We start from the raw sequence: 24,662 nt of genomic DNA, 5'->3' as shown, positions 1-24,662 counted from the left end.
AAAGAAATGGACAGAAAACAGTGAAGTTATTTTGGGAAGTATAACACTTGATTTTGTTTTAGACTGCCACATGTTATATGACACCTTTTTTAGCACACGTTGTAATTTTATATGTTTTTTCTCTCTAACAGCATTTCCTACCTGCACTCCTCTAACACAGTTCACCTGTAATAACGGAAGATGCATCACCATTAAATGGCGCTGTGATTCAGGTAATAGAACCATGTAAAGTGAAAGACATAACTGATGGTTCTCCAATGGTTCCATCTAATGGAAGCATTAAATATTAAACGGTGGTATTTTATGCATCTCATTATCCATCTCATTTTTTTCACAGTGGGTTTGAAGTGAAGACTGAAATCCTGCATTCATTTTTGTCAGATGGATATTTTTATTTAAGGATAGTGTTTTTCAACTTTGTCTTGTAAGAAGGGAATACTACAGATTTTATACAATCTCAGATCTACCAATTTATCCATAATTTCATCAGGCTATGAAATGGTAACAGTACATTTTAAAATGTCTTTTCCAGCAATTTCAGTATAATAAATAGTAGATATCAAGGCTGAAAGGGCTAAGTTATGAGGAGAGCTTACATACACTTGACTTGTATTCCCTTGAGTTTAGAAGATGGTGGGCTGATTTAATTGAGGTGTTTAAAATGATAAAAGGATTTGATGGGCTAGTTATAGAGAAACCATTTCTTCTGATGGAGGAATCAATAGCGAGGGGACATAATCTTAAATTGAGAGCTAAGCCATTTAAGAGGGAAATCAGGAAGCACTTTTTCACACAAAGGGTAGTAGGGATCTGGAATTCTCTCTTCCAAAAGGTTGTGGATGTTGGTTCTATTGAAATTTTCCAAGACTGAGATCGACAGATTTTTATTCGGTGAGGGTATCAAGGGATATGGATCAAAGGCGGATAAATGGAGTTGAGATACATATCAGCCCTGATCTAATTGAATGGCAGAACAGGCAGTAGACACTGAATAGCCTACTCCTGTTCCTATGTTCCTAGATGTGAAAGCAGCTGGAGCTTTGTTGTACAAGTCGACTACAAGAGCAGGGAAGTAAAGTTAACTTTATATAGACCACACTTGGAATAATATGCCATGCTACAAAAAGGCCATTGAAGCACTGCAGAAAGTACAGTCAAGATTTGCAAGGATATTACCAGAACTGAAAGGAAAGATTGAGTAATTTAGGGAAAAATTGTTTAAATGGAGAGAGAAAAGAATGTGGAACTTGCTACCACATAGAGTGGTTGAAGCAGATACCATTGACACATTTTGATGTATACAGGAAGAAGGGAATAGAGGAGGATGCTCATTTGGAGTTTCAAGCAAATCAGCTGGGCTGAATGGCCTGTTACTGTGCTGTAGATTCTATGTAATTCTGTGAGTAAAAGCACTTTCAAAATTTTATTTGAAATCTCTAAAAAAAAAGTTATTGGAAGTTAGAAACATTTTAAGTGTCATTATCACACACATAGAAACATACAGCACAGAAGGAGGCCATTCAACCATCATGCCTGTGCCAGCTCTTTGAAAGATCTATCCAATTAGTTCCACTTCTCTGTCAATACACATCTCGAGGTTTGTTCTGGAACTCGGTACTCACGTCACCAGTGGCTTTCATGTACCTCTTCTGTTCTAAACTCCTATAGTTATTCAGCTTCACCTACATGTCTATGTTTTCATAAACAGAGAACAATATCTAACATCAAGTGAGGTTTTATAATCTTCTCTGGCATTATCTGTCTATCAATGTCAGCCGAAACTCTTTTTTTAGCAGACTGTAACAACCACCACTCTGTCTTTCCTCTGGTCTTTTTGGATTTCTCCCTTGCCTTCACGAAGATGTAAGAGAACTTTAACAAATAAAAGGAATCGATTTCAAGTTTGTAATCGAATTGCAGCATTCAATGATTTATGATGCAACTCTATCCTGATACCGACTGTTCATGTATCTCTTGTTGGTGCAAAAAATTACTGATGATTTCAAAATGAAATGACATTTACTGCAAGATGCATGGTTCCCGTAGGTTCTGCTTGGAATTATTATCAACTCTTCCGATGATTTACACCACCAAGGATGGTACTGAAACATAGCCCAGAAGTTCATACGTTTGAACCCTGGTCTATGCTAAGTTAGCTGATCACACCCAGGGCATCCGTTGCAATGCTAGCAATGGCCTCGACACTCCTGCATCAGGGAGTTACAGCTAATAAGTATGTATATGTGTATAAATAGCAGGTGAGGACAGGATCAGGATAGGCGGTGATGTCCTCCAACATCAAATAGTCTGCTGACACCCACTGTCTAGGCTCACATATGAAAAATAGCCAGTTGGACAAGGTTACGAGAGGGCTGCTGGCACCTGTGGAACCTGTGCCTCAGCAAAGGTCAGTGTCTTCAGGAAAGAACAGGAGAATTTTATAAAAACTTCTTGTAAACCTGTGTGACACCCATAACAGCTGTGTTTCATGGAATTTAGTGTTGCTACTCATTAGGCTTCTTTTTTTAACCATCGGTGGCCCATGATTCAAAGTTTTGTGATTTTGTATTTTTAATAGTGTTGCATTTCTTACAGATGATGACTGTGGGGATGGCAGTGATGAAGTGGGCTGCTCTCCTTCCTGCTCCAACACTCAGTTCAAATGTAACAATGGCCGGTGTGTTCCTGAGCACTGGATCTGTGACGGAGACAACGACTGCGGTGATTTTAGCGATGAAACCCATGCTAACTGTACGGAAACAGGTCTGTGCTCTAAATGACTAACCTTGTACATTTTCAAAAGCTGTAATAGCTAAGGAAAACCTGAAATATACAAAAATATTTACTGTGAGCCAAGTGTTGTCATGATCTTCCCTCTCCCAAATTGCTGTACGACATTTCATCTGTGGTGCACGAGTGGGGAGAGGAAAGAAGCAAGTGTTGGCAACAAAGGCACCACAAATAGAATTTTAGCAAAACCTAAGTGACGAACCTGTGGAGGATCAAAGGATTTGTGCCACATATATTTTTTTTAAAACATCCTTTAGCTCACTCCAGAAATGTATGCAAATATATAATCCCATAGCTCCAGTGTAGGCATTGACATACAAGAAGTTGTCAGTTAAATATAGGATCAGCGCCTACTTTCAGCTAATTACTAAAATTGAGAGTGGACACGATCCAGGTCTATAAAATGCCCAAGAGCGTAGATAATGTAAGTGTAAGCTGCCTATTTAACTTCAAATGTGATTGCAAAACTGGAGTGTACATAAGCTTCAAGTAGGATTAGAGACTGGAAGACTTTTTGGACCACACAAACTACTAAGTATGCAGAATGGAGTCTTATTAAAAGCAGTTATTGATATCTTCCTCCACATTGGATTAAATTCAGGATAGTACGGATTGTATTTGTTCCATTAGAAAGAGCTGGTTTCATGGTCCAATTGACCTTTTTCACCTTATAATTGTGTTCCGATGGTGAATGCCATTATATTTGAAGATATTTAAAGACAAGTGAATCCTACCAAATGACCACAAGGCATGGATAAGAAAAAAAAAACTATTTTATATGTACTTCTTTTTGATGATAGAAAAGCACAATTACTAATGCACACAATGATACAAGTCTTTTCAAAGTTATAATAATTCCTACAGGCGTATGATGAACCCATAACAAAATATGTGCTTAAATTCTAAGGCATTTTACAGCCTTCTGGATTCAACATTGAGGTCAACAATTTCAGATCATAACCTCTGCCCCCATTTTTTTGGATGGCAGCTGTTGCTGGTGATTCTGACATTCCCATTTACACATCCTCCAGGCCCATTTTTTCTTTTTTACTTGTTTCATTACGATCTCCTTTTGCCTTGCATCATCATTCCCTTTGTCATTTAATCTCTCCTGCCTTCCACTTTATCACAGATCTTCCCTCCCCTCCCCCCTTTCCCAGCCTCTGCACTTGCTGAAAACCTGTTATATCTCTAACTTTTTCCAGTTCATCGACCTGAAACGTTATCTCTGTTTCTCTCTCCACAGATGCTACCTGACCTGCTGAGTAATTCCAGCATTTTCTGTTTTTATTTCAGATTTCCAACATCCGCAGTATTTTGCTTTTGTACGTGCTTCACTGTTTCAACACAATAAATAAAAGCTATCCAATGAATACCTGTTATATATCAATTTTATCAATGCACTCCTGGCCAGTCTCCCGCTTTCTACCTTCCGTAAATTTGAGGTTATCCAAGACTCTGCTGCCTGAATTCCAACTTGCGCCAAATCCCGTTCAACCATCTTCTTCTTAGGCAGTCCCTCGGAACCGAGGATGACTTGCTTCCACATTAGAAACATAGAAAAAAAGGAGCAAGAGTATGCCAATCGGCCCTTCGAGCCTGCTCCACTATTCAATATGATCATGGCTGATCCTCTATCTCAACACCATATTCCTGCTCTCTCCCCATACCTCTTAATGCCTTTTGTGTAAGAAAGAGTTCTCAAGTGACTGATGAGTCCAATGCGGGACCTAGTCTCTGTCACAGGTGGGGCAGACGGTAGCTGAAGGGACGGGTGGGTGGGGTGCTTGGGTTGACGTGCGCTCCTTCCGCTGTTTGCGATTGGCTTCCGCTTGCTCCCGGTGAAGAGACTCGAGGTGTTCGGCACCTTCCCGGATGCTTCTCCTCCACTTTGAGCAGTCTTGGGCCAAGAATTCCCAGGTGTCGGTGGGGATGTTGCACTTTTCCAAGGAGGCTTTGAGGGGTCCTTGAAGCATTTCCTCTGCCCATCTGGGGCTCTCCTGCCGTGTCGGAGCTCCGAGTAGTGCGTTTGTTTTGGGAGTCTCATATCGGGCATGTGGACGATGTGACCCGTTCATCAGAGCTGATCGAGCATGGTCAAAGCTTTGATGCTGGGGATGTTGGCCTGAGCGAGAACACTGACATTGCTGCGCCTATTCTGCCAATGGATTTGCAGGATCTTGCAGAGGCAGCGTTGGTGGTACCTCTCCAGTGCTTTGAAGTGCCTGCTGCACATGGTCCATGTCTCTGAGGCATACATGAGGGGGGGTATCACTACTGCTCTGTAGACCATGAGCTTGGTGCCAGGTTTGAGGTCCTGGTCTTCAAACACTCTCTTCCTCCGGCGACTGAAGGTTGCACTGGCACACTGAAGGCGGTGTTGGACTTCGCCATCGACGTCTGCCCTTGTTGACAGTAGGTTCCCGAGGTATGGAAAGTGGTCCATGTTGTCCAAGGCCTTGTTGTGGATTTTGATAATCGGGGGGCAGTACTGTGTGGCGGGGGCAGGTTGGTAGAGGAACTTTGTCTTACGGATGTTTAGTGTAAGGCCCATGCTCTCGTACGCTTTGGTGATGGTGTTGCCGATGGTTTGGAGTTCAACCTAAAATTCTAAAAGGTCTAAGAGCGTTAAAAAAACAAGCCTGAAGGCTTTGTGTCTTAATGCAAGGAGCATTCGTAATAAGGTGGATGAATTAGCAGCGCAAATAGAGGTAAATGAATATGATATGATTGGGATTACGGAAACATGGCTCCAGGGGGACCAAGGCTGGGAACTCAACATCCAGGGGTATTCAATATTCAGGAAAGATAGGCAAAAAGGAAAATGAGGTGGGGTAGCATTGCTGGTTAAAGAGGGGATTAACACAATTGTAAGGAAACATATTGGCTCTGATGATGTGGAATCTGTATGGGTAGAACTGAGAAATACTAAAGGGCAGAAAACGTTAGTGGGAGTGTTGTATAGACCCCCAAACAGTAATGCAGAGGTTGGGGATGGCATTAAAAGGGAAATTAGAGAAGCGTGCAATAAGGGCACAGCAGTCATCATGGGTGACTTTAATCTACTTATAGATTGGGCTAACCAAATTAGTAACAATACTGTGGAGGAGGAATTCCTGGAGTGTATACGGGATGGTTTCCTGGACCAATATGTCGAGGAACCAACTAGGGATCAGGCCATCTTAGACTGGGTATTATGCAATTAGAAAGGATTAATTAGCAATCTTGTTGTGCGAGGCCTCTTGGGTCGGAGCGATCATAATATGATAGAATTCTTCATTAAGATGGAGAGTGAAGCAGTTGACTCAGAGACTAAGGTCCTGAATTTAAATAAAGGGAACTATGATGGTATGAGACGCGAGTTGGGTAGGATTGATTGGGTAATGTCACTCAAAGGGTTGACGGTGGATAGGCAATGGCAAACATTCAAAGATCGCATGGATGAACTACAGAATTTGTTTATCCCAGTTTGGCATAAAAATAAATCAAAAAAGGTGACTCAACCATGGCTAACAAGGGAAATTAGGGATAACATAAGATCCAAAGAGAGGACATATAAATTGGCCAAAAAAAGCAGCAAACCTGAGGATTGGGAGCAGTTTAGGATTCAGCAAAGGAGGACAAAGGGATTAATTAAGAAGGGGAAAATAGATTGTGAAAGTAGGCTTGCAGAAAACATAAAAACTGACTGTAAAAACTTTTATAGATATGTGAAGAGAAAAAGATTGGTGAAGTCAAGCGTAGGTCCCTTACAGTCAGAATCAGGGGAATTTATAATGGGGAACAAAGAAATGGCAGACCAATTAAATACATATTTTGGTTCTGTCTTCACAAAGGAGGACACAAGTAACCTCCCAGAGATGTCGGGGAACATAGGGACTAATGAGAGGGAGGAACTGAAAGAAATCAGTATTTGTAGGGAAATGGTGTTGGGGAAGATGACGGGATTGAAGGCCAATAAATCACCAGGGCCCGATAATCTACATCCTAGGGTACTTAAGGAAGTGGCCCTGGAGATAGTAGATGCATTGCTGGTCATCTTCCAGAACTCGATAGACACTGGAACAGTACCCATGGATTGGAGGGTTGCTAATGTTACCCCACTATTCAAAAAAGGTGGTAGAGAAAAAGCGGGGAATTACATCGGTAGTGGGGAAAATGCTAGAGTCCATTATAAAAGATGTAATAGCAGAGCACTTGGAAAGCAGTGACAGGATCGGACAAAGTCAACATGGATTTACAAAAGGTAAATCATGCTTGACTAATCTACTGGAATTTTATGAGGATGTAACTGGTAAAATAGATATGGGAGCATCAGTGGATGTGATGTATTTGGACTTTCAGAAGGCTTTCGATAAGGTCCCGCATAGGAGATTAGCGTGCAAAATTAAGGCACATGGGATTGGGGGCAAGGTATTGACTTGGATAGAGAACTGGTTGGCAGATAGAAAGCAAAGAGTTGGAATAAACGGGTGGTTTTCCGAGTGGCAGGCAGTGACTAGTGGGGTACCGCAAGGATCGGTCCTAGGACTCCAGCTGTTCACAATATATATTAATGATCTGGACGAGGGAATTGGATGTAATATCTCCAAATTTGCAGACGACACAAAGCTGGGTGGGAGGGTATGCTGTGAGGAGGATGTTGTGAAACTCCAGTACGATTTGGACAGGTTGGGTGATTGGGCAGAAACATGGCAAATGCAGTATAATGTGGATAAATGTGAGGTTATCCACTTTGGTGACAAAAACAGGAAGGCAGGTTATTATTTGAATGGCAATAGATTGGGAGAAGGGGAAGTGCAAAGAGACCTGGGTGTTCTTGTGCACCAGTCGCTGAAGGTAAGCATGCAGGTGCAGCAGGCGGTTAAGAAGGCAAATGGCATGTTGGCCTTTGTAGCAAGAGGGTTCGAGTACAGGAACAAGGATGTCTTGCTGCAGTTGTACAGGGCCTTGGTGAGACCGCACTTTTGAGTATTGTGTGCAGTTTTGGTCGCCTTATCTGAGGAAGGATGTTCTTGCCATGGAAGGAGTGCAGCGAAGATTCACCAGGCTGATACCTGGGATGGCAGGAATGACGTATGAGGAGAGATTGTGTCGATTGGGCTTATACTCACTGGAGTTTAGAAGATTGAGAGGGGATCTCATCAAAACCTATAAAATTCTGTTAGGCCTGGACAGACTAGATGCAGGAAGGATGTTCCCGATGGCCGGGGAGTCCAGAACCAGGGGTCATAGTCTAAGGATAAGGGGTAAGCCATTTAGGACTGAGATGAAGAGGAATTTCTTCACCCAGAGAGTGGTGAACCTGTGGAATTCTCTGCCACAGAGGGCGGTGGAGGCCAGTTCATTAAATATATTCAAGAAGGAGTTGGATATATTTCTTAAGGCTAAAGGGATCAAGGGATATGGGGAGAAGGCAGGGACAGGGTACTGAATTTGAATGATCAGCCATGATCTCATTGAATGGCGGAGCAGGCTCAAGGGGCCGAATGGCCTACTCCTGCTCCTATCTTCTATGTTTCTATGTCGTCTGCATACTGTAGTTCGATGACAGAGGATGGGATGACCTTGGATCTGGACTGGAGGTGACGGAGGTTGAACAGTTTACCGTTTGTTCTGTAAATTAGCTCCACTCCAGTTTACTGAGCTTACTGAGGGTGAGATGGAGCATTGCAGCAAGGAAGGTCGAAAAGAGTGTTGGAGCGATGACACATCCTTGCTTGACCCCGGTCCATATGTGAATTGGGTCTGTGGTGGAACCGTTGGTCAGGATCACAGCTTGCCTGTTGTTGTGAAGCAGGCGGAGGATGATGACAAACTTTTGAGGGCAGCCGAATTTGAGGAGGACACTCCATAATCCCTCGCGGTTGACAGTGTCGAAGGCCTTTGTGAGGTCAAAGAAGGCCATGTACAGCGGTTGGTGCTGTTCCCTGCATTTCTCTTGTAATTGACGCGCAGTGAAGATCGTGTCCATTGTGCCACTTAGTGGGTGGAATCCGCATTGCAACTCTGGGAGGAGCTCTTCAGCCACTTGGAGAAGACGATTGAGGAGGATTCTTGCAATGACTTTCCCTGTGGCAGACAGCAGGGAAACTCCTCTGTAATTACTGCAATCAGACTTGCCACCTTTCTTGAAGATGGTCACAATTACGGCATCTTTGAGATCCCCTGGCATGCTCTCCTCCTTCCAGATAAGAGAAATGAGTTCATGAATTCACACCAGTAGTGCTTCTCCGCCATGCTTTAGTGCCTTGGCAGGGATCCCATCTGCTCCTGAGGCCTTGTTGTTCTTCAGTTGTCGGATGGTCTTTTCAACCTCATGCCAGCCTGGGGCTGTGCTGAGGTGATGGCGGGTAGCATGCTGCGGGATGGAGTTGATGACACTCGCGTCGAAGACAAGTCTCAGTTAAGGAGATCTTCAAAGTGCTCCTTCCAGCGGGCACTGACTGCTTCCCTGTCCTTGATAAGTACCTCTCCGTTCTTGGCCCGCAGTGGGGTAGGACCTTGGGCACTTGGGCCGTGGGTGGTCTTGACTGCACTAAAGAATCCACGCATGTCGTGGTTATCGGCTAGCTGCTGGATCTCCTGCGCTTTCTCCACCCACCATCTGTTCTTTAAGTCGCAAGTTTTTTGTTGGACCACGGCTGACCTACATTGGCTCCTTGTTAAGCAAGGCCTCGATTTTAAAATTCTCATCCTTGTTTTCAAATCCCTTCATGGCTCGTCCCTCCCTATCTCTGTAATCTCCTCCAACCCCACAACCCTCTGAGATAGCTGCGCTCCTCTAATTCTGGCCTCTTCAGCATCCCCGATTTTAATCGCTCAACTATTGGTGGCCATGCCTTCAGCTGTCAAGGCCCTGAGCTCTGGAATTCCCTCTTTATCCTCTCTACCTCTCTTTCCGCTTCTTAAAACTACCTCTTTGATCAAGCTTTTGGTCCTCTACCCTGATATCCCCTTATGTGCCTCGGTGTCAAATTTTGTTTATAACGCTCCTGTGTGAAGCGCCTTGGGATGTTTTACTATGTTAAAGGTGCTATATTAGTACATGTTGTTGTTGAGTGAAGACAAACATAACTTAGGAATGCTGAACTTACAAGTGACTTATTAAGGTCTTTCTCACGTGTAGGTGGTTTGCTTTGGTGGTTCGAATCACCCCTCCTACTTAGTTCTATACGACAGGAATTACGGTTAACAGGATTGGTACACAGACAAGCTTTTCAGACTCAACCGTATGGTGTTTAATAAGGTTAACACACACACCCGCCTCCAGTACGTAAAATGCCTGGTGGCGTAAAACAAACAATACAACAATACAACTTGGCCCGTTGAATAGGCTCCTGTCTCGTATTAAGACGCCTAAAATCACACTGTGTTGCATACAGAGTATAAAATACACACAGAACCTCCCCACTAAACCCCTCTGGCTTGGTTGGGACATACAACACCCCCTCACACAGTACTGGTGGTCTTAAGGATGCGTGTGCTTGGACAATGCTCATCCCGATTGTCCATTTTCTTGCTCGCTGCTTCCCCATGTAGAACATGTCTCCTGGTTCCGTATTGCCGATGCATTATCCAAGTCCCAGTTTCGAAGTTCGTTCCTACAGTCGAAGAGCAAGGCAAGGCTCTTGTCGCTCGTGGTGGTTTTGAGCAAGCGAGAGAGAGAGAGAGAAAATGGCAAAGCTCCCTTCTCTATGTCCTAAAAGTTCACTCTGGTCTGTGTAGTTGCAGTAATGTGTTTTTAATCACCTTTCTTTGTCTTCTTTGTCTGGTTTCCTGCCTTTTTGGGCTATCCCATCTAGGTGCTTGTCTTGATGGCAGATAATGGGCTGCACTTCTCACCTGATCCTGGGTTAAGTGGCTCCCAATTAATTTACAATGGCCCTCTTTTTCCGGTTCCTGCCTTCGGGGCTATCTCATCTAGGTGCTCACTCCAATGGGTCACCTAGCCCAGGCCCATTGTCTTCCCAGAGAATTCTGTCTGCCCAGAAATTCTCCCATAATTAGTTTGTAGGCCTGGCTGAAATCTCCTGTCCATCAAGAACACCTGGGCCCCTCCCATCTTCTCCAAACAGGCTGTTGGTAACAATCATTCAAAAAGTCTGAAATGAACTTGGGGCCTGCGTTCGATGCTTACACACGAGTTAACTGAAAATATCTGTCCACAGATGTAGATTGAGTATTCTATTTACCCCATGTCTTCAAAATAAAATAGAGAATATGTCTTGACAAGCAATGAGAAACAACTCCACTTCAGGTTGGCCAGGTAACTCACAAGCAATATCTCAACACTAACCAAGGGATCAGGGCCTAGAAATTCGGTTTTGGCGCAGCGAGGGCTTTAGCGCCGGAAGTTAGTGCCGGCGCTAAGTCCCCCTGCGCGCGCCAAAAATTCAGTAGCGCCGCGCCCAAACGGCTGCCGGCGCTACTGAGGGGTCTCAGCACCTCAAAACTGGCGCCACGCGCCGCATTGCGGCGCTATTCCGGCGCTGCGGCGCCCGCTGCAGTGCGGCAGGCTCGGGAAGTGCAGGCCTCCTCCTTCCGTTAAGGAGGAGCTGCCTGCACCCGGCCGCGGCCCGCGATAATCTTTTTAAAAATGAGCCCGGCACCTCGGACAAGTGCCGGGCTTGCTTCTGTTCCGGCGGGGGGGGGGGGGGGGGGATGTCCGGGGAGGGAGCTGCGGCCAGGCGGCCGGCGGGAAAGCGGCCGGCCGCCGCGGGGCCTTTAATGCGCCGGCGCAAAGTTCTGTAAGGCACCTCTGCCAGAACGTTGCTTGCGGCTGCCACGGGCGAGGCGGCTGCAACTCAATTTCCGAGTTCGGGCGGGTTACCATGGCAACCGGGACGCTGCGCACACCGATGACGTCATCGGTGCCGGCGCAGCGCTACCGGCCTAACGCTGATTTAGGGCCCCTGTCAATTTCTAAACTGGCCATAACTTCGGCGCTAGGCCCTCTAGCGCCTCAAAAGCGGCGCTAAGGCCAGTGAATTTCTAGGCCATTGTTCTCTACCAAGTATATTTAAATTAAAACTTTAAAGCTGATTTATGATTTTTATGGTATCATAAGTTTAAAGACACAAATACATCGCCATATGCCTTCCTAGCTCTCAGACCACATGATCTATATACATTTATCTTCATAATTTATTTTTACTTTGGTAGTGACTATTGTAAGCATGAAAGGCACTTCATTAGTTCCTACTGTCATGCAAGATGGGTTTTACCTCCCTGCAGTGGCAGTTGAACACTGTCTTGGGAATCCTGGCGTAGATTTTCAATTTGCTACCCATGTATAAAATTGGCATTAGAGAAAGCGCTCAAATCAATGGAAATGAGAAATCAGGTGGTTTCTATAACAGGTGGCTGATTCACAGTGCCTGTTCACTGTCCAGACAGCAAGTTGAAAATGTATCTGATATTAACCCTGGAACTATTGAAGTATTCAACTCTGAAGAGTGCTTGAAAAGTGAACAAATAGTGGTTGAAAATACAATTAGGTATTTCTTTATGAACTGTCTATACTGCGAATGCTGGTTCTGAAATAAATAAACTTACAGACTCCATATAGCATATCTACAGTGCATGCAGTTCAACTAGAAAATGAAGCTGATTTAAAAGAATATTTATACATTGTTGAAATATTTCATTTTTCAAGCTAGAAGTTTTCACTTGCTTCTTAACCAGCTAAGTGATTGTATAGCATTTTGTGCTTCAACAAGTTGTATTAATCATTCTAAATCCCCATTTAGATTATTTGGGGATTTCCACAATGGCAAATAGCTGTTGTGGATGAGAGGAGAGTCAAAGGTAAATCTGCCAGTGGAATATTACAGAATAATATGTCATTTTTCGTTCCATAGAGTGGAAGGCTGTATGTGTGGTGTACAAATGAATTGGACATCATGCAGGTTCATGCATGAATGATTGATTGAACTTTTAGAAGGCTATAGCAAAATACTGCAGATGTTGGAAATCCGAAATAACAACAGAAAATGCTGGAAAAACTCAGCAAGTCAGGCAACATCCGTGGAGAGAAATTTGAGTTGACGTTTCGGGTTTGACCCTTCTTCAAAACTGGAGAGAAAAGGAACTAGATCGAAGGCAGGGCTGCGATCGGACAAAAGAATAAAAGAACCAAAAGAAGTAAAAGAGATTAGAAGCTAGACGAGATGGTCTTCTAGGAATGCCTACCTTGAAGAAGTTCTGCTCTTCTCTGCGACGGGATCTCCGTTTGGCTCTTCAACCTTGTTCATCTTCATTACTTTCAGTTTCCCTTCTCGTGTTTGATCAGGTATCTGCCAAGACTCGGTTTCACAGCCGCATCATTTTCCTCAGCAACTGTCTCCGGTTCCGACTTACTCCACGTGGATTCCAACTAAACTTCCACCCTTCGTGCTTCGGATCCACCCAGGATTACAAATATCTCCAAGATATTCATCGTTCCTCGAACTACTGCTCTCGCCGCATCCTGAGATCCACGCTCAACGCCATGCAGCGCCACATGAACACACTCGACTTCTCTCTTCAGCAACACCGGCGCACTCTATCTCAAAGCTGTCCGGGTCCTCAGTTCCACTTCATCCTTCGACTCATCCGACGCTTCAACAAAAAACTTTTCTTCTTCCTTTCCGATGTCAAGGATCGCAAGCTTCATCAACTCTTGGACACCAACGCCCCTCCGGAACCTTCTTCCCCTTCACTTTCCTCTGACCCCCCTTCTCCCAATCTCACCCCCTGCCGTGTGTTCACTATCCCCTCTGACCTTCCACTCTCTGACCCTGAACGATCAGTCCTCAGCAAAGGCCTGAGCTTCATCCCCTTACGCCCCCACCTCAATGAATTTCGAGCTCGGCACGATGCTGAGCTCTTTTTCCGCTGCCTTCGTCTCCGTGCCCACTTCTTTGGCCAGGAGTCCTCCCCCCGCACAACTGACCCTTTCTCCCGCTTGCAGAATTCCCATTCTACCTGGACCCCTCCCCCTGGCCTCTTACCCTCTCTAGATCTTTTCATCGCTAACTGCCGCCGTGACATCGGCCGTCTCCATTTCTCCGCTCCCCTCACTCACTCCAACCTACCTCCCTCTGAACTTGCAGCACTCCATTCTCTTAGATCCAACCCTGACATTGTCATTAAACCCGCTGACAAGGGTGGTGCTGTTGTTGTTTGGCGCACTGACCTCTACCTAGCGGAAGCTGAACGCCAACTCTCCGACACCTGCTCCTACCTCCACCTGGACCATGACCCCACTACCGAACATCAAACCACCGTTTCCAAGACTGTCACTGACCTCATCTCCTCTGGAGATCTTCCCCCCGCTGCCACCAACCTCATAGTTCCCCAACCCCGCACAGCCCGCTTCTACCTCCTTCCCAAGATCCACAAACAGGACTGCCCTGGTAGACCCATCGTTTCAGCCTGTTCTTGCCCTACGGAACTTATCTCTTCCTATCTTGACTCTATCTTTTCTCCCCTTGTCCAGTCTCTTCCCACCTACATCCGCGACTCTTCGGACGCCCTCCGCCACTTTAACAGTTTCCAGTTTCCTGGCCCCAACCGCTTCCTTTTCACCATGGACGTACAATCCCTCTACACCTCCATCCCCCACCCGGATGGCCTGAGGGCACTCCGCTTCTTCCTCGAACAGAGGCCCGACCAGTCCCCATCCACCACGACCCTCCTCCGCCTGGCTGAACTTGTTCTCACATTGAACAACTTCTCCTTTAACTCCACTCATTTCCTCCAAATCAAAGGTGTTGCCATGGGTACCCGCATGGGTCCTAGCTATGCCTGCCTTTTCGTGGGCTATGTGGAACAATCTTTGTTCCAGTCCTACTCGGGTCCCCTCCCTCACCTCTTTTTCCGATACATTGATGACTGTATCGGTGCCGTTTCCTGCTCTCGCCCCGAACTTGACAATTTCATTCACTTTGCCTCCAATTTCCACCCTTCCCTCACCTTCACATGGTCCATCTCTGACTCTTCCCTTCCCTTCCTCGACTTCTCCGTCTCCATCTCTGGGGATAGGTTATCGACCAATATTTACTACAAGCCCACTGACTCCCACAGCTACCTGGACTACACTTCCTCCCACCCCGCTTCCTGTAAGGACTCTATTCCATTCTCCCAGTTTCTCCGCCTCCGCCGTATCTGCTCCGACGATGCCACCTTCCACACCAGTGCTTCAGACATGTCTTCCTTTTTCCGCAACCGAGGATTCCCCTCTACCGTGGTTGACACTGCCCTCGACCGTGTCAGTTCTATCTCCCGCACCTCTGCCCTCACCCCTGCCCCTCCCTCCCGGAACCACGATAGGGTTCCCCTTGTCCTCACCTTTCACCCCACCAGCCTCCACATTCAACGGATCATCCTCCGGCATTTCCGCTACCTCCAAAGTGATCCCACCACCAAACGTATCTTCCCCTTCCCTCCCCTTTCAGCATTCCGCAGGGACCGCTCTCTCCGAGACACCCTAGTCCACTCCTCTATCACCCCAAACAGCCCTTCCCCTTCGCCTGGCACCTTCCCGTGCAAGCGGAGGAGATGTAACACCTGCCCCTATACCTCCCCCCTCCCCACTGTCCAGGGCCCCAAACACCCCTTCCAGGTGAAACAGCGATTTACTTGTACTTCTCGCAATCTAGTATACTGTATTCGCTGCTCACGATGCGGTCTCCTCTACATTGGGGAGACCAAACGCAGATTGGGTGACCGCTTTGCGGAACACCTCCGTTCAGTCCGTAAGGGTGACCCCGAGCTTCCGGTCGCCTGTCATTTCAATTCACCGCTCCATTCCCACTCGGACCTCACCGTCCTTGGCCTCTTGTACTGTTCCACGGAAGCTCAACGTAAACTCGAGGAACAGCACCTCATCTTCCGATTAGGCAGTCTGCAGCCTTCCGGTCTCAATATCGAGTTCAACAATTTCAGATCATAACCTCGGCCCCTATTTCATTTTCACTTGTATTTTTCCACTCCTTTCCTTCCCCCCCCCCCCCTTTCCTTTTGTTTCTCTCTCACACCTGGCAGCTATCTTTTGCCCTGCCAGTACACTTTACACCTAATCACAGCCTATTACCATCTCGTCTAGCTTCTAATCTCTTTTACTTCTTTTGGTTCTTTTATTCTTTTGTCCGATCGCAGCCCTGCCTTCGATCTAGTTCCTTTTCTCTCCAGTTTTGAAGAAGGGTCAAACCCGAAACGTCAACTCAAATTTCTCTCCACGGATGTTGCCTGACTTGCTGAGTTTTTCCAGCATTTTCTGTTGTTATTTTAGAAGGCTATGTTGTTTGTCACATATGCATAAAACAAGGGATCTCTATTTCACACGACCTTTTGTTCTGCTTAATCGGTTTCTTGCTCTGTTCAGTCATTGATGATGGGGGCTATTTAAGACACCATAATGCTGCCTGAGTCACACCCTCAAAGTACTCATGCGCCATTTGTGACGATTTCATTGTAACAGCTTGACAAAGCAGTCTGTGGGTTACTACTGATAGACATAAGAGAAAAGGACGTGCCCTTTTGCTCTAAACAAAAGGACTTAACAATTGTTAACTTATCTATTATTAGGCACGTGCCTATGAGTTCTGAAATCATTATCAAATCCGTTTTACTGTGCCCTGTAAAAAATCAGAATACATATTATTAAAGTATTCAGAGTTTGTTCTTGTCTTCCTCTAGCTTGCAGAATTAGTCATATCTGAGAAAGGTTTACCTATAAACAGTGAACACTTTTGTTTCAATGAACATTTGTGGTTTTTTACTTTACATGTAAATTAATATTTTAACACCTATACCAATGAACTTCTACTGAAGCATTCCATTTTGATATAGTACTCCAGCATTAACCAGACCACAGGCACAGCTAAACATAATGCTGTGTATGTGGATTAAAACACAAAGGTAAAGGGCGCTGGGGAATTTAAGTAAAACATGAATAATAAAAGTACTGAAGAAAGTACAGTACAATTAATATAGTTGCCATAGCCTTATCATTTTTTTCTCAAATAATTGCATTGGTAAATGTATTGTTTGTATTGTCCCTACAGCCACAAGGCCACCTGGTGGTTGTCACAGAAAACAATTTCAGTGTTATATGGATGGTAATTGTGTTCCACTGCGATGGCATTGCGATGGAGACTGGGACTGTGAAGATGGCAGTGACGAAATCAGCTGTGAAGGAAACACAAGAACCTGTGACTCCCACTCAGAGTTTAAGTGTCAAGACACAGGTATGATTAATGTTCATAGATAATGCACCACACCAGTATAATGGTACAGTAACTTTGTCTCAACAACAACATTGTCTCAACATTTATATAGCATCTTTAAAGTAACAAACATCAGAAGCAAAAGCAATGCCAAGCAGTAGTAGAAGAATAGCTGGGGGCAGTGGCTGAAAGCATGGCAAAACAACTACATTTTGAGGAGAGTTTTGAAAGAGGGGAGAAAAGTGGCATGGTGGATGGTTCAGGGATAGAGTTCCAGAATCAAGTATAGAGTTAGCTGAAAAGTCTGCCATTAATGGTAAAGCAGAAGGGACGATATACAGAAGACTAAAGTCAGAAGAGTGTAGAGTGTGAGTTGGGATAATGGAGCTGGAGGAGATTGCAGAGGTGCAGGAGGGTTAAAGTCATGAATGGATATATAACTGAGGACAAGGAATTAAAATTCATTGAATTCAGGGAATGGTAGCCAATGAAAGTTGGAGAAAACAGAAGTGATATGATTGTGCAATGGCATAAGATGTAGATGGTGGAGCATTGGATCATTGGGAACTTTGTAGGATTGAGCTCAGGAGACTGGCAGAGAGAGCATTCAAGAAGTCTAGCCTGGCAATGGCATTGGCATGGATGAAAGTTTAATTGGGCAGAGAAGGACAATGTTGCAAAGGTGGAAACCAATGGTATAAAGTATGTGTCTATACTTAATCCAATAATGAAGAGACAGCTTGGAAGATTCAACGTAGGTCTTTACTTAATACCAACAGGCGGGAACTGAGGGGAGATCAGTACCCACAGTACTATTTATACCCCTATGGCCAGGAGTGGTACTACGGTATCACTACGCCCTACAAAGTAGTGCTGCCCTGGCCATAGGTTTAAAGTACATACCTATTACGTACACAACATTCCTCCCCTTTTAATTAAAACGTACCCGTGCAATTAAGTCAATAGATGCCCCATAACTAGGGCTAATAACATTTGGTAACACAATATACATAACATATTTACATCAAGAGTTGTCTACTTATATATATATATAAACAGAAACATGTTATAGATTCAGTCTCTGAGGAGGCCTCCTATCTCGACTAGGATAACGTCTTTCTCTAGTCGGTCTCGGTGTAGGCGGCGGTACTTCCGTCACCCCTTCATCGCTGGACTCGTCGGTGTCTGATGGCACATCCTGTGCCGTGGAGATTACTGGAGTGCTGAACTCCTCACAATCCTGAGACCTCTGTAATGACGAGCTGGGCCGTGATTCCGCTGTAACAATGTGCTGAGACGTTTGAGGTAGTGAATCAGTTGGGTTTCTGGACTCCACAAGTTGATCAGCATGTCGTCTGATTATGCCTTCCCCTGTCTCAACTGTGTACATCAAGGGTCCCTGGCGGGCCTTTATCGTACCAGACCGCCACTTTTCATTCCGATAATCACGGGCCAACACTTGCTGCCCCACCTCGAAGCTCCGTGTCTGTCTGTCAGGAGCCCTACGAAATACTCGGTTTTCCACATCTCTCCGAATGTTTGGTCTGAGCAATTCAAGGCGAGACCTTAACCTTCTATTAAAGAACATGACGGCGGGGGCCTGGTTGGTCACCGTATGTGCAGCATTACGGTATGCGAATAGGAAGTTGTCCACCTTGTGTTGTAGTGGCAACCTTTCCTCCCCCATCGCCTTGATGGCCTTTTTAAAAGTCTGTACAAAGCGCTCTGCCAGCCCATTTGTAGCCGGATGATATGGTGCGGACGTATAATGTCGCACTCCATTCCTTTTTAGGAATGCTTGAAATTCTTCTGCCACAAATTGTGGCCCATTGTCCGAACAGACTTGCTCGGGCACCCCGTTTCAGGCAAAAATGGTCCTTAAGACTGCGACCGTCTTTTCGGCTGTCGTTGATGACATCTTTACGACCTCCGGCCATTTTGAATGGGCGTCCACTACAATAAGGAACATCGCATCCAGGAAGGGGCCAGCGAAGTCCACGTGGATCCTTTGCCATGGCGTTGAGGGCCACTCCCACGGATGTACTGGGGCTTGTGCTGGTATGTTCTGTACCATCTGGCACCCTTGGCACGCTTTTGCTACTTCCTCAATGTCCCTGTCAATGCCGGGCCACCAGACGTAGGCTCTGGCGAGGCTTTTCATTTTGACACCCCCCAAATGACCTTCGTGTAAGTCCTGCAACATTTTATGTTGTAATTTTTGAGGGACCACCACCCTGGCTCCGCACATCAATGTGCCCTGGCAGACGGACAACTGGTCCTTCCTTGCCGAAAACGCCGGCAATGATGCGTCACCCTGTGCCGGCCAGCCTTTCACGGTTAACTCGTAAACCCTTGCCAATGTCGGGTCGTTCCATGTTTCCCGCTCGATACATTGGCTGGTGATGGGCAAGTGTTCCATAACAGCCGTATGATATATTTCCACGGGGTCCTGTACTATCTCTTCGATCTCGGCAGGCAAGGGTAGCCGCAACAGGCCCTCCGCATTGCCATGCTGTTTGGTACCCTTATATTCAATAAGGTACTGGTGTGCTCCGAAGAACAGTGACCATCTCTGTAGCCTTTGGGCCGTCATCAGGGGCACCCCTTTTGTTGGATTAAATATCGACACCAACGGTTGATGATCCGTCAGTAGTGTGAAACGTTGCCCATGCAGGTAGTGGTGGAATTTTTTTACACCCCACACCAGACTGAGGGCCTCCCTGTCGATTTGCGCATAGTTTCTTTCGGCTGTAGTTAACGACCTTGAGGCAAATGCTATTGGCCTCTCCGTCCCGTTGGGAAATTTGTGTGACAACACTGCCCCTATACCGTATGGGGAGGCGTCACATGCCAACCTCATTGGCATTTTTGGGTCAAAGTGTGCGAGCACTTCCTTTGATGTAATGAGTTGTTTACCCTTTTTAAAAGCAGCCTCACACGCTTCGTCCCAATTCCAGGAGACTCCCTTTTGCAGCAAGGAATTTAGTGGATGTAAAATGGACGATAAGTTCGGGAGGAACTTATGGTAATAGTTTATAAGGCCTAAGAATGATCGTAACTGAGATACATTCTCAGGGGGCGGGGCCTTCACTACTGCCTCGATCTTTTCCGGGGACTTATGCAGGCCTTCCTTATCTATAATGTGACCACAGTATGAGAGACGTTCCTGGAAAAACTCACATTTCTGCTTGTTCGCCCTGAGTCCGTATTGTTGCAACCGCAGAAGTACTCGCTCCAGGTTAGCGAGGTGGTCGTTATCCATTTGTCCTGTCACCAGGATGTCATCCAGGTAGCACTGCATTCCTGGAATGCCCTGTAGGACCTGTTCCATGGTCCTCTGCCATATTGCCGGGGCGGACGCCACACCAAATACCAGGCGATTGTACTGGTACAATCCCTTGTGTGTGTTAATCGTTAGGAGCTTTTTCGAGTCCTGTTCCACCTCCATCTGTAAATAAGCTTGACAAAGGTCAATCTTCATAAAGTGTCTACCCCCAGCTAACGATGCGAATATGTCCTCTATCCGCGGCAGCGGATACTGTACCGTGTGCAGGACTGGGTTAATAGTTATCTTAAAATCCCCGCAAATGCGAACCTTCTTTGGTTCCCCCGGTGTGTTATTTGCAGATTTCTTTATAACTGGGATGATGGGCGTGGCCCACTCACTCCACTCAATCTTTGTAAGGACACCTGCACTCTCTAAGGCATCCAGTTCTGCTTCCACAGCTGGCCGAATGGCGTAAGGCACCGGTCTGGCCTTACAAAACTTGGGGTTTGCGTCTTGAGCAATAGTTATTTTTGCTCTAATGTCCTTTAAGGTCCCCAGCCCTTGTTGGAACACCTCTGGCGTTTTTGCCAATATTTTCGACAGCCTGCTTGTAATGGTTGTATCATCCTTGGTGGTCTCTACTTTTAACTCGTGTATCGACTTCCAGTCGAAATGGATTTTTCTTATCCATTCCCTACCCAAAAGTGATGGTCCACCGTTTGGTAGGACGTATAAATAAAATCCTGGCACTTTCCTGCCGTTGTATTTAACTGTTACTTGCATTTTTCCCTTCGGGTAAACTTTTTGTCCCGTATATGTTTTTAATTTAATTTCCGTATCCTTTAAGGGAATGCGTTTGAACAGCCTGTTATAATCTTGTTCATTAATTACTGATAGGGCCGAACCCGTGTCCAGCTCCATATTAACTTCGACGCCTGCTACCTTCATTTTAACCCACATTGTGCTGTGGTCCTCCGTTTTGTCTACACCATATAACTTGAGACATCCCAGACCTTTAGGCTCTGCTTTTGTGCCTTCCTGTGACTCGTCTGAGCTACTGTCAGACATCTTATGTATTTTTGTCCTTGCCTTGGTACTGCTCGGACTGCCCCCACTATTGGGTTTCGTACCCGACCGACAAACTTTCGCTATATGCCCCTTTTTTCCACACTGCCGACATATTTTATCACGAAATCAACAATTACTTTGGTCGTGGGTGGTTTTGCCACAACGGTAGCATTTACCTTTGTGAAATGTCGCCTCATGGGTGTCATAGCAGGTTGTGTTTTGTCGCATTTGAGCAGCACCCTGTGCTGCTGCTTCGTGGGTCAATGCTATTTCAATCGCCTGATCTAGGCTGAGCTGTTTCTTGGCTAGCAACCGTTTTCATGTACTCTCATTTAACATGCCACAGACAAATCTGTCTCTGATCGCGTCCGCCAAAATGGCTCCAAACTGGCAATGTTTGGACAACCTTCTGAGCTCGGCTAAATAGGCTGCCTGCGACTCATCATTCCTTTGGTCGCGTCTGTAGAAGCGGTACCTTTCCGCTATAAATGGTGGCTTAGGGTTTAAATGTTCCTTTAACGTATCAACAATTTGGGCGTACGTTTTGTCTGCTGGCTTGTCTGGAGTAAGAAGATTCCTCAGCAGACCGTATGTTTTTGCCCCCATACAATTTAATAAGGTTGCTACCTTTTTGTCATCTTCCACCTTGTTTACTATGCAATAAAGTTCATGCCTTTCGATATAGGCATCCCACTCTTCTGTGTCCTCAACAAATGCTGACAACCAGCCTTCTTTAGACATTTTAAACTGCTGAAGAGCTTTTCCCACCTTTCTCCACTAGATGGTGTTTTTGTTTTTTTTAATTTTAAACTGCTGAAGAGAAAAAAAAAACTTTTCCCCTTTGTCCACTAGATGGCGTTTTTCCCCGCCTTTTCTCCTGCTGTGGCTAATGACCTCGCTCCAGCTTCGTTATTTTTGGCCCTTGCAGCTCCCGTTATTGCCACTGCCGCTATTAACAAAGGCCTTCCCCTCTCATGGCTTGCTAGTCCTCGTGGCTCCGTTTGTTCCCCAGATCGCCTGCCCGTTCTGGCCCTTGCAGCTCCCGTTCCCCGGGAAGGATTTCAGTTTACCTGGCCCTGGGTGGACTTTTGCCCCGTGGCTGGAGCGCCCGTTCAGCCTCTTCTCTCAGCTGCTGCAGCCTCCGCTGGAAACCTCTCTCTCTCGCTCCGTTGCTGCCGCTCCTCCCGAACCCGGAGTGCTGGGCGGCCTCCTTCGGTCGACGCTGGTCTCTGCAGGCTGGCTGGTAAGAAGCCTCTCTCCTTCTCTCTCCGTACTGCTGCCGTTCCTTTGTTGCACCGTGTACTGGTGAGTTCGAACCTTACTCGTCGCCAGTACAAAGTATGTGTCTATACTTAATCCAATAATGAAGAGACAGCTTGGAAGATTCAACGTAGGTCTTTACTTAATACCAACAGGCGGGAACTGAGGGGAGATCAGTACCCACAGTACTATTTATACCCCTATGGCCAGGAGTGGTACTACGGTATCACTACGCCCTACAAAGTAGTGCTGCCCTGGCCATAGGTTTAAAGTAACATACCTATTACATACACAACAAATGGTCTTCGTGATAATAGGATACAAGGCTTGAATTTCAACTCAGGCTCAAACAGGACAGCAAGGTTAAGCACTGTCAGATTCAACATGAACAAACAACCAGGGCGGGAGATGGAATCCAGCTAGGGTGGAATGTTTTGGCAGGAACTGAATAAAATGATTGGTCTTAGCAATGTTAAGTTGTTGAAAGTTCTGGCTTATTCTTAATTTGATTTCAGACAAGCTGACGGCAGAGTGATGGATGTTGAATTGAAAGTGATGATGGAGACGTACAACTGGGCGTCATCAGTGTGTATGTGTGTACATAAGTTAGAAGCTTGAAACCATGCCTATGCATAATATTGTTGATGGGCAACATGTGGACAAGGAACAGGAGAGAGTTAAGCATAGAGACTTAGGTCATTTGCAAGGTGACTGGGATGGGACGAGAAGAGAAGCTATTGCTAAAAATGTATTGGGTATGTTGAAACTGGTAGGAGTGAAACTGGTAGGAGTGGGTTTTCTCCGGGTGCTCCGGTTTCCTCCCACAGTCCAAAGATGTGCGGGTTAGGTTGATTGGCTATGATAAGTTGACCCTTAGTGTTAGGGGGATTAAATACGTGGGGTTACAGGGATAGGGTGGGATATGTGTTGGTGTAGGGGTTACGGGGATCGGGTGGGATATGTGTCGGTGCAGGCTCGATGGGCCGAGATGGCCTCTATCTGCACTGTGGGGTTTCTGTGATTTCTGTGAAGAAGGGACAGTGCCATGTAGGTGGATCATGAAGGAGATATGCTGGCGTGTAAGCCAAACATCTGTCTGGATACTATGATTCGTGACTCTCAAGTTACAAAATAAAACTGAGTCGACAGCAACAAGATCTGTACAATGGTGTTTATTCACGACTTTACCTGTTAACAATTACAATGTTTTACTTTCTAAAGCCTAATTGCGTTACTTGGATTATGTGGCCTGGGATGTACTCACTAGGCTATTGACAATTGCGCTGAGGTTGATCAGACCGCAACCGATCACCGTCAGAAAGCTAATCAGGCCTCTGCTCCCCGAGACTTCGAGCCCAACCGCTTGAGTTCCTTTCCTTCTGTTCCTTCCTGTCGACCGTAGGGGCTAGCCTCTGGCCATGCTCTTCTTGCTGTCTTATATTGTCCGAATACACCTTCTTGCCCGATACCAGACGTTTCCTGTGGTTTCGCACTTTGATAGCTCCTTATCGAAAACTCTTGCTGACATGTCCGCAGCTCCTTTGATAATGCGCTTTCTTTTACTGAAGCATTTCCTTGCTTCTGATGTCTGTGAGCTTTTCTTTTTTTCAAAATGGCAAGTCGTTATCTTGTTAGCCAGACATGCCTTCCAAGGTTGAATATACAGCCCACTGAATCCCAGACCTTGTTAGCTGCAATCTTGCAACTGGAACCTTTAAGTTTATGTTTTAAAAGTTTCTCAGAGGGCCTTTTCTTTAATTGCCCAGAGCAGACTTGGTCAGTTTCTGAGTTCAGTTTTAATGAGCTTTAAGCTCCTATTATACTGTCCATCAAGGTCGTTCACTTTGATGTAGATCGATTCTACAGGAGCAAGATGAATTTCCTGGGGAAGTGAGTACAGAGTTGCATGGTCACAATGCATTCAAATACATTTGAGTGGGGATGGGTTAGAGAGAGGACAGTAGTTGAAGATAGGGAGTGGCCAAGAGTGGGCTTTTTGAGGAGGTTTTACTGTTATCAGACAAATTCATTTTGCAAGTTAAGTCTAGAAACTGCTGTTGGTG

General features: G+C 45.7%; 1 protein-coding gene across 1 annotated transcript in view; it reads left to right on the top strand.

The window, feature by feature from the left end:
- Positions 1 to 24,662, top strand: part of LOC147120556 (low-density lipoprotein receptor-related protein 1-like) — a 2,135,446-nt gene that overhangs the window by 1,256,085 nt on the left and 854,699 nt on the right. Inside the window, exons 19-21 of the mRNA XM_085986655.1 lie at positions 132 to 212; positions 2,596 to 2,763; positions 16,842 to 17,024. Coding sequence (XP_085842781.1) covers positions 132 to 212; positions 2,596 to 2,763; positions 16,842 to 17,024 — 432 coding nt within the window. The remainder of the gene's footprint in view (positions 1 to 131; positions 213 to 2,595; positions 2,764 to 16,841; positions 17,025 to 24,662) is intronic.

The sequence above is a fragment of the Somniosus microcephalus genome, chromosome 4 (assembly GCF_052327205.1).
Source record: "Somniosus microcephalus isolate GS21.2 chromosome 4, FLI_Smic_1.0, whole genome shotgun sequence".
Classification (NCBI taxonomy): Eukaryota; Metazoa; Chordata; class Chondrichthyes; order Squaliformes; family Somniosidae; genus Somniosus; species Somniosus microcephalus.
The sequence above is the reverse complement of the archived record's forward strand: the minus strand, read 5'-3'. Positions and strand labels throughout refer to the sequence as shown.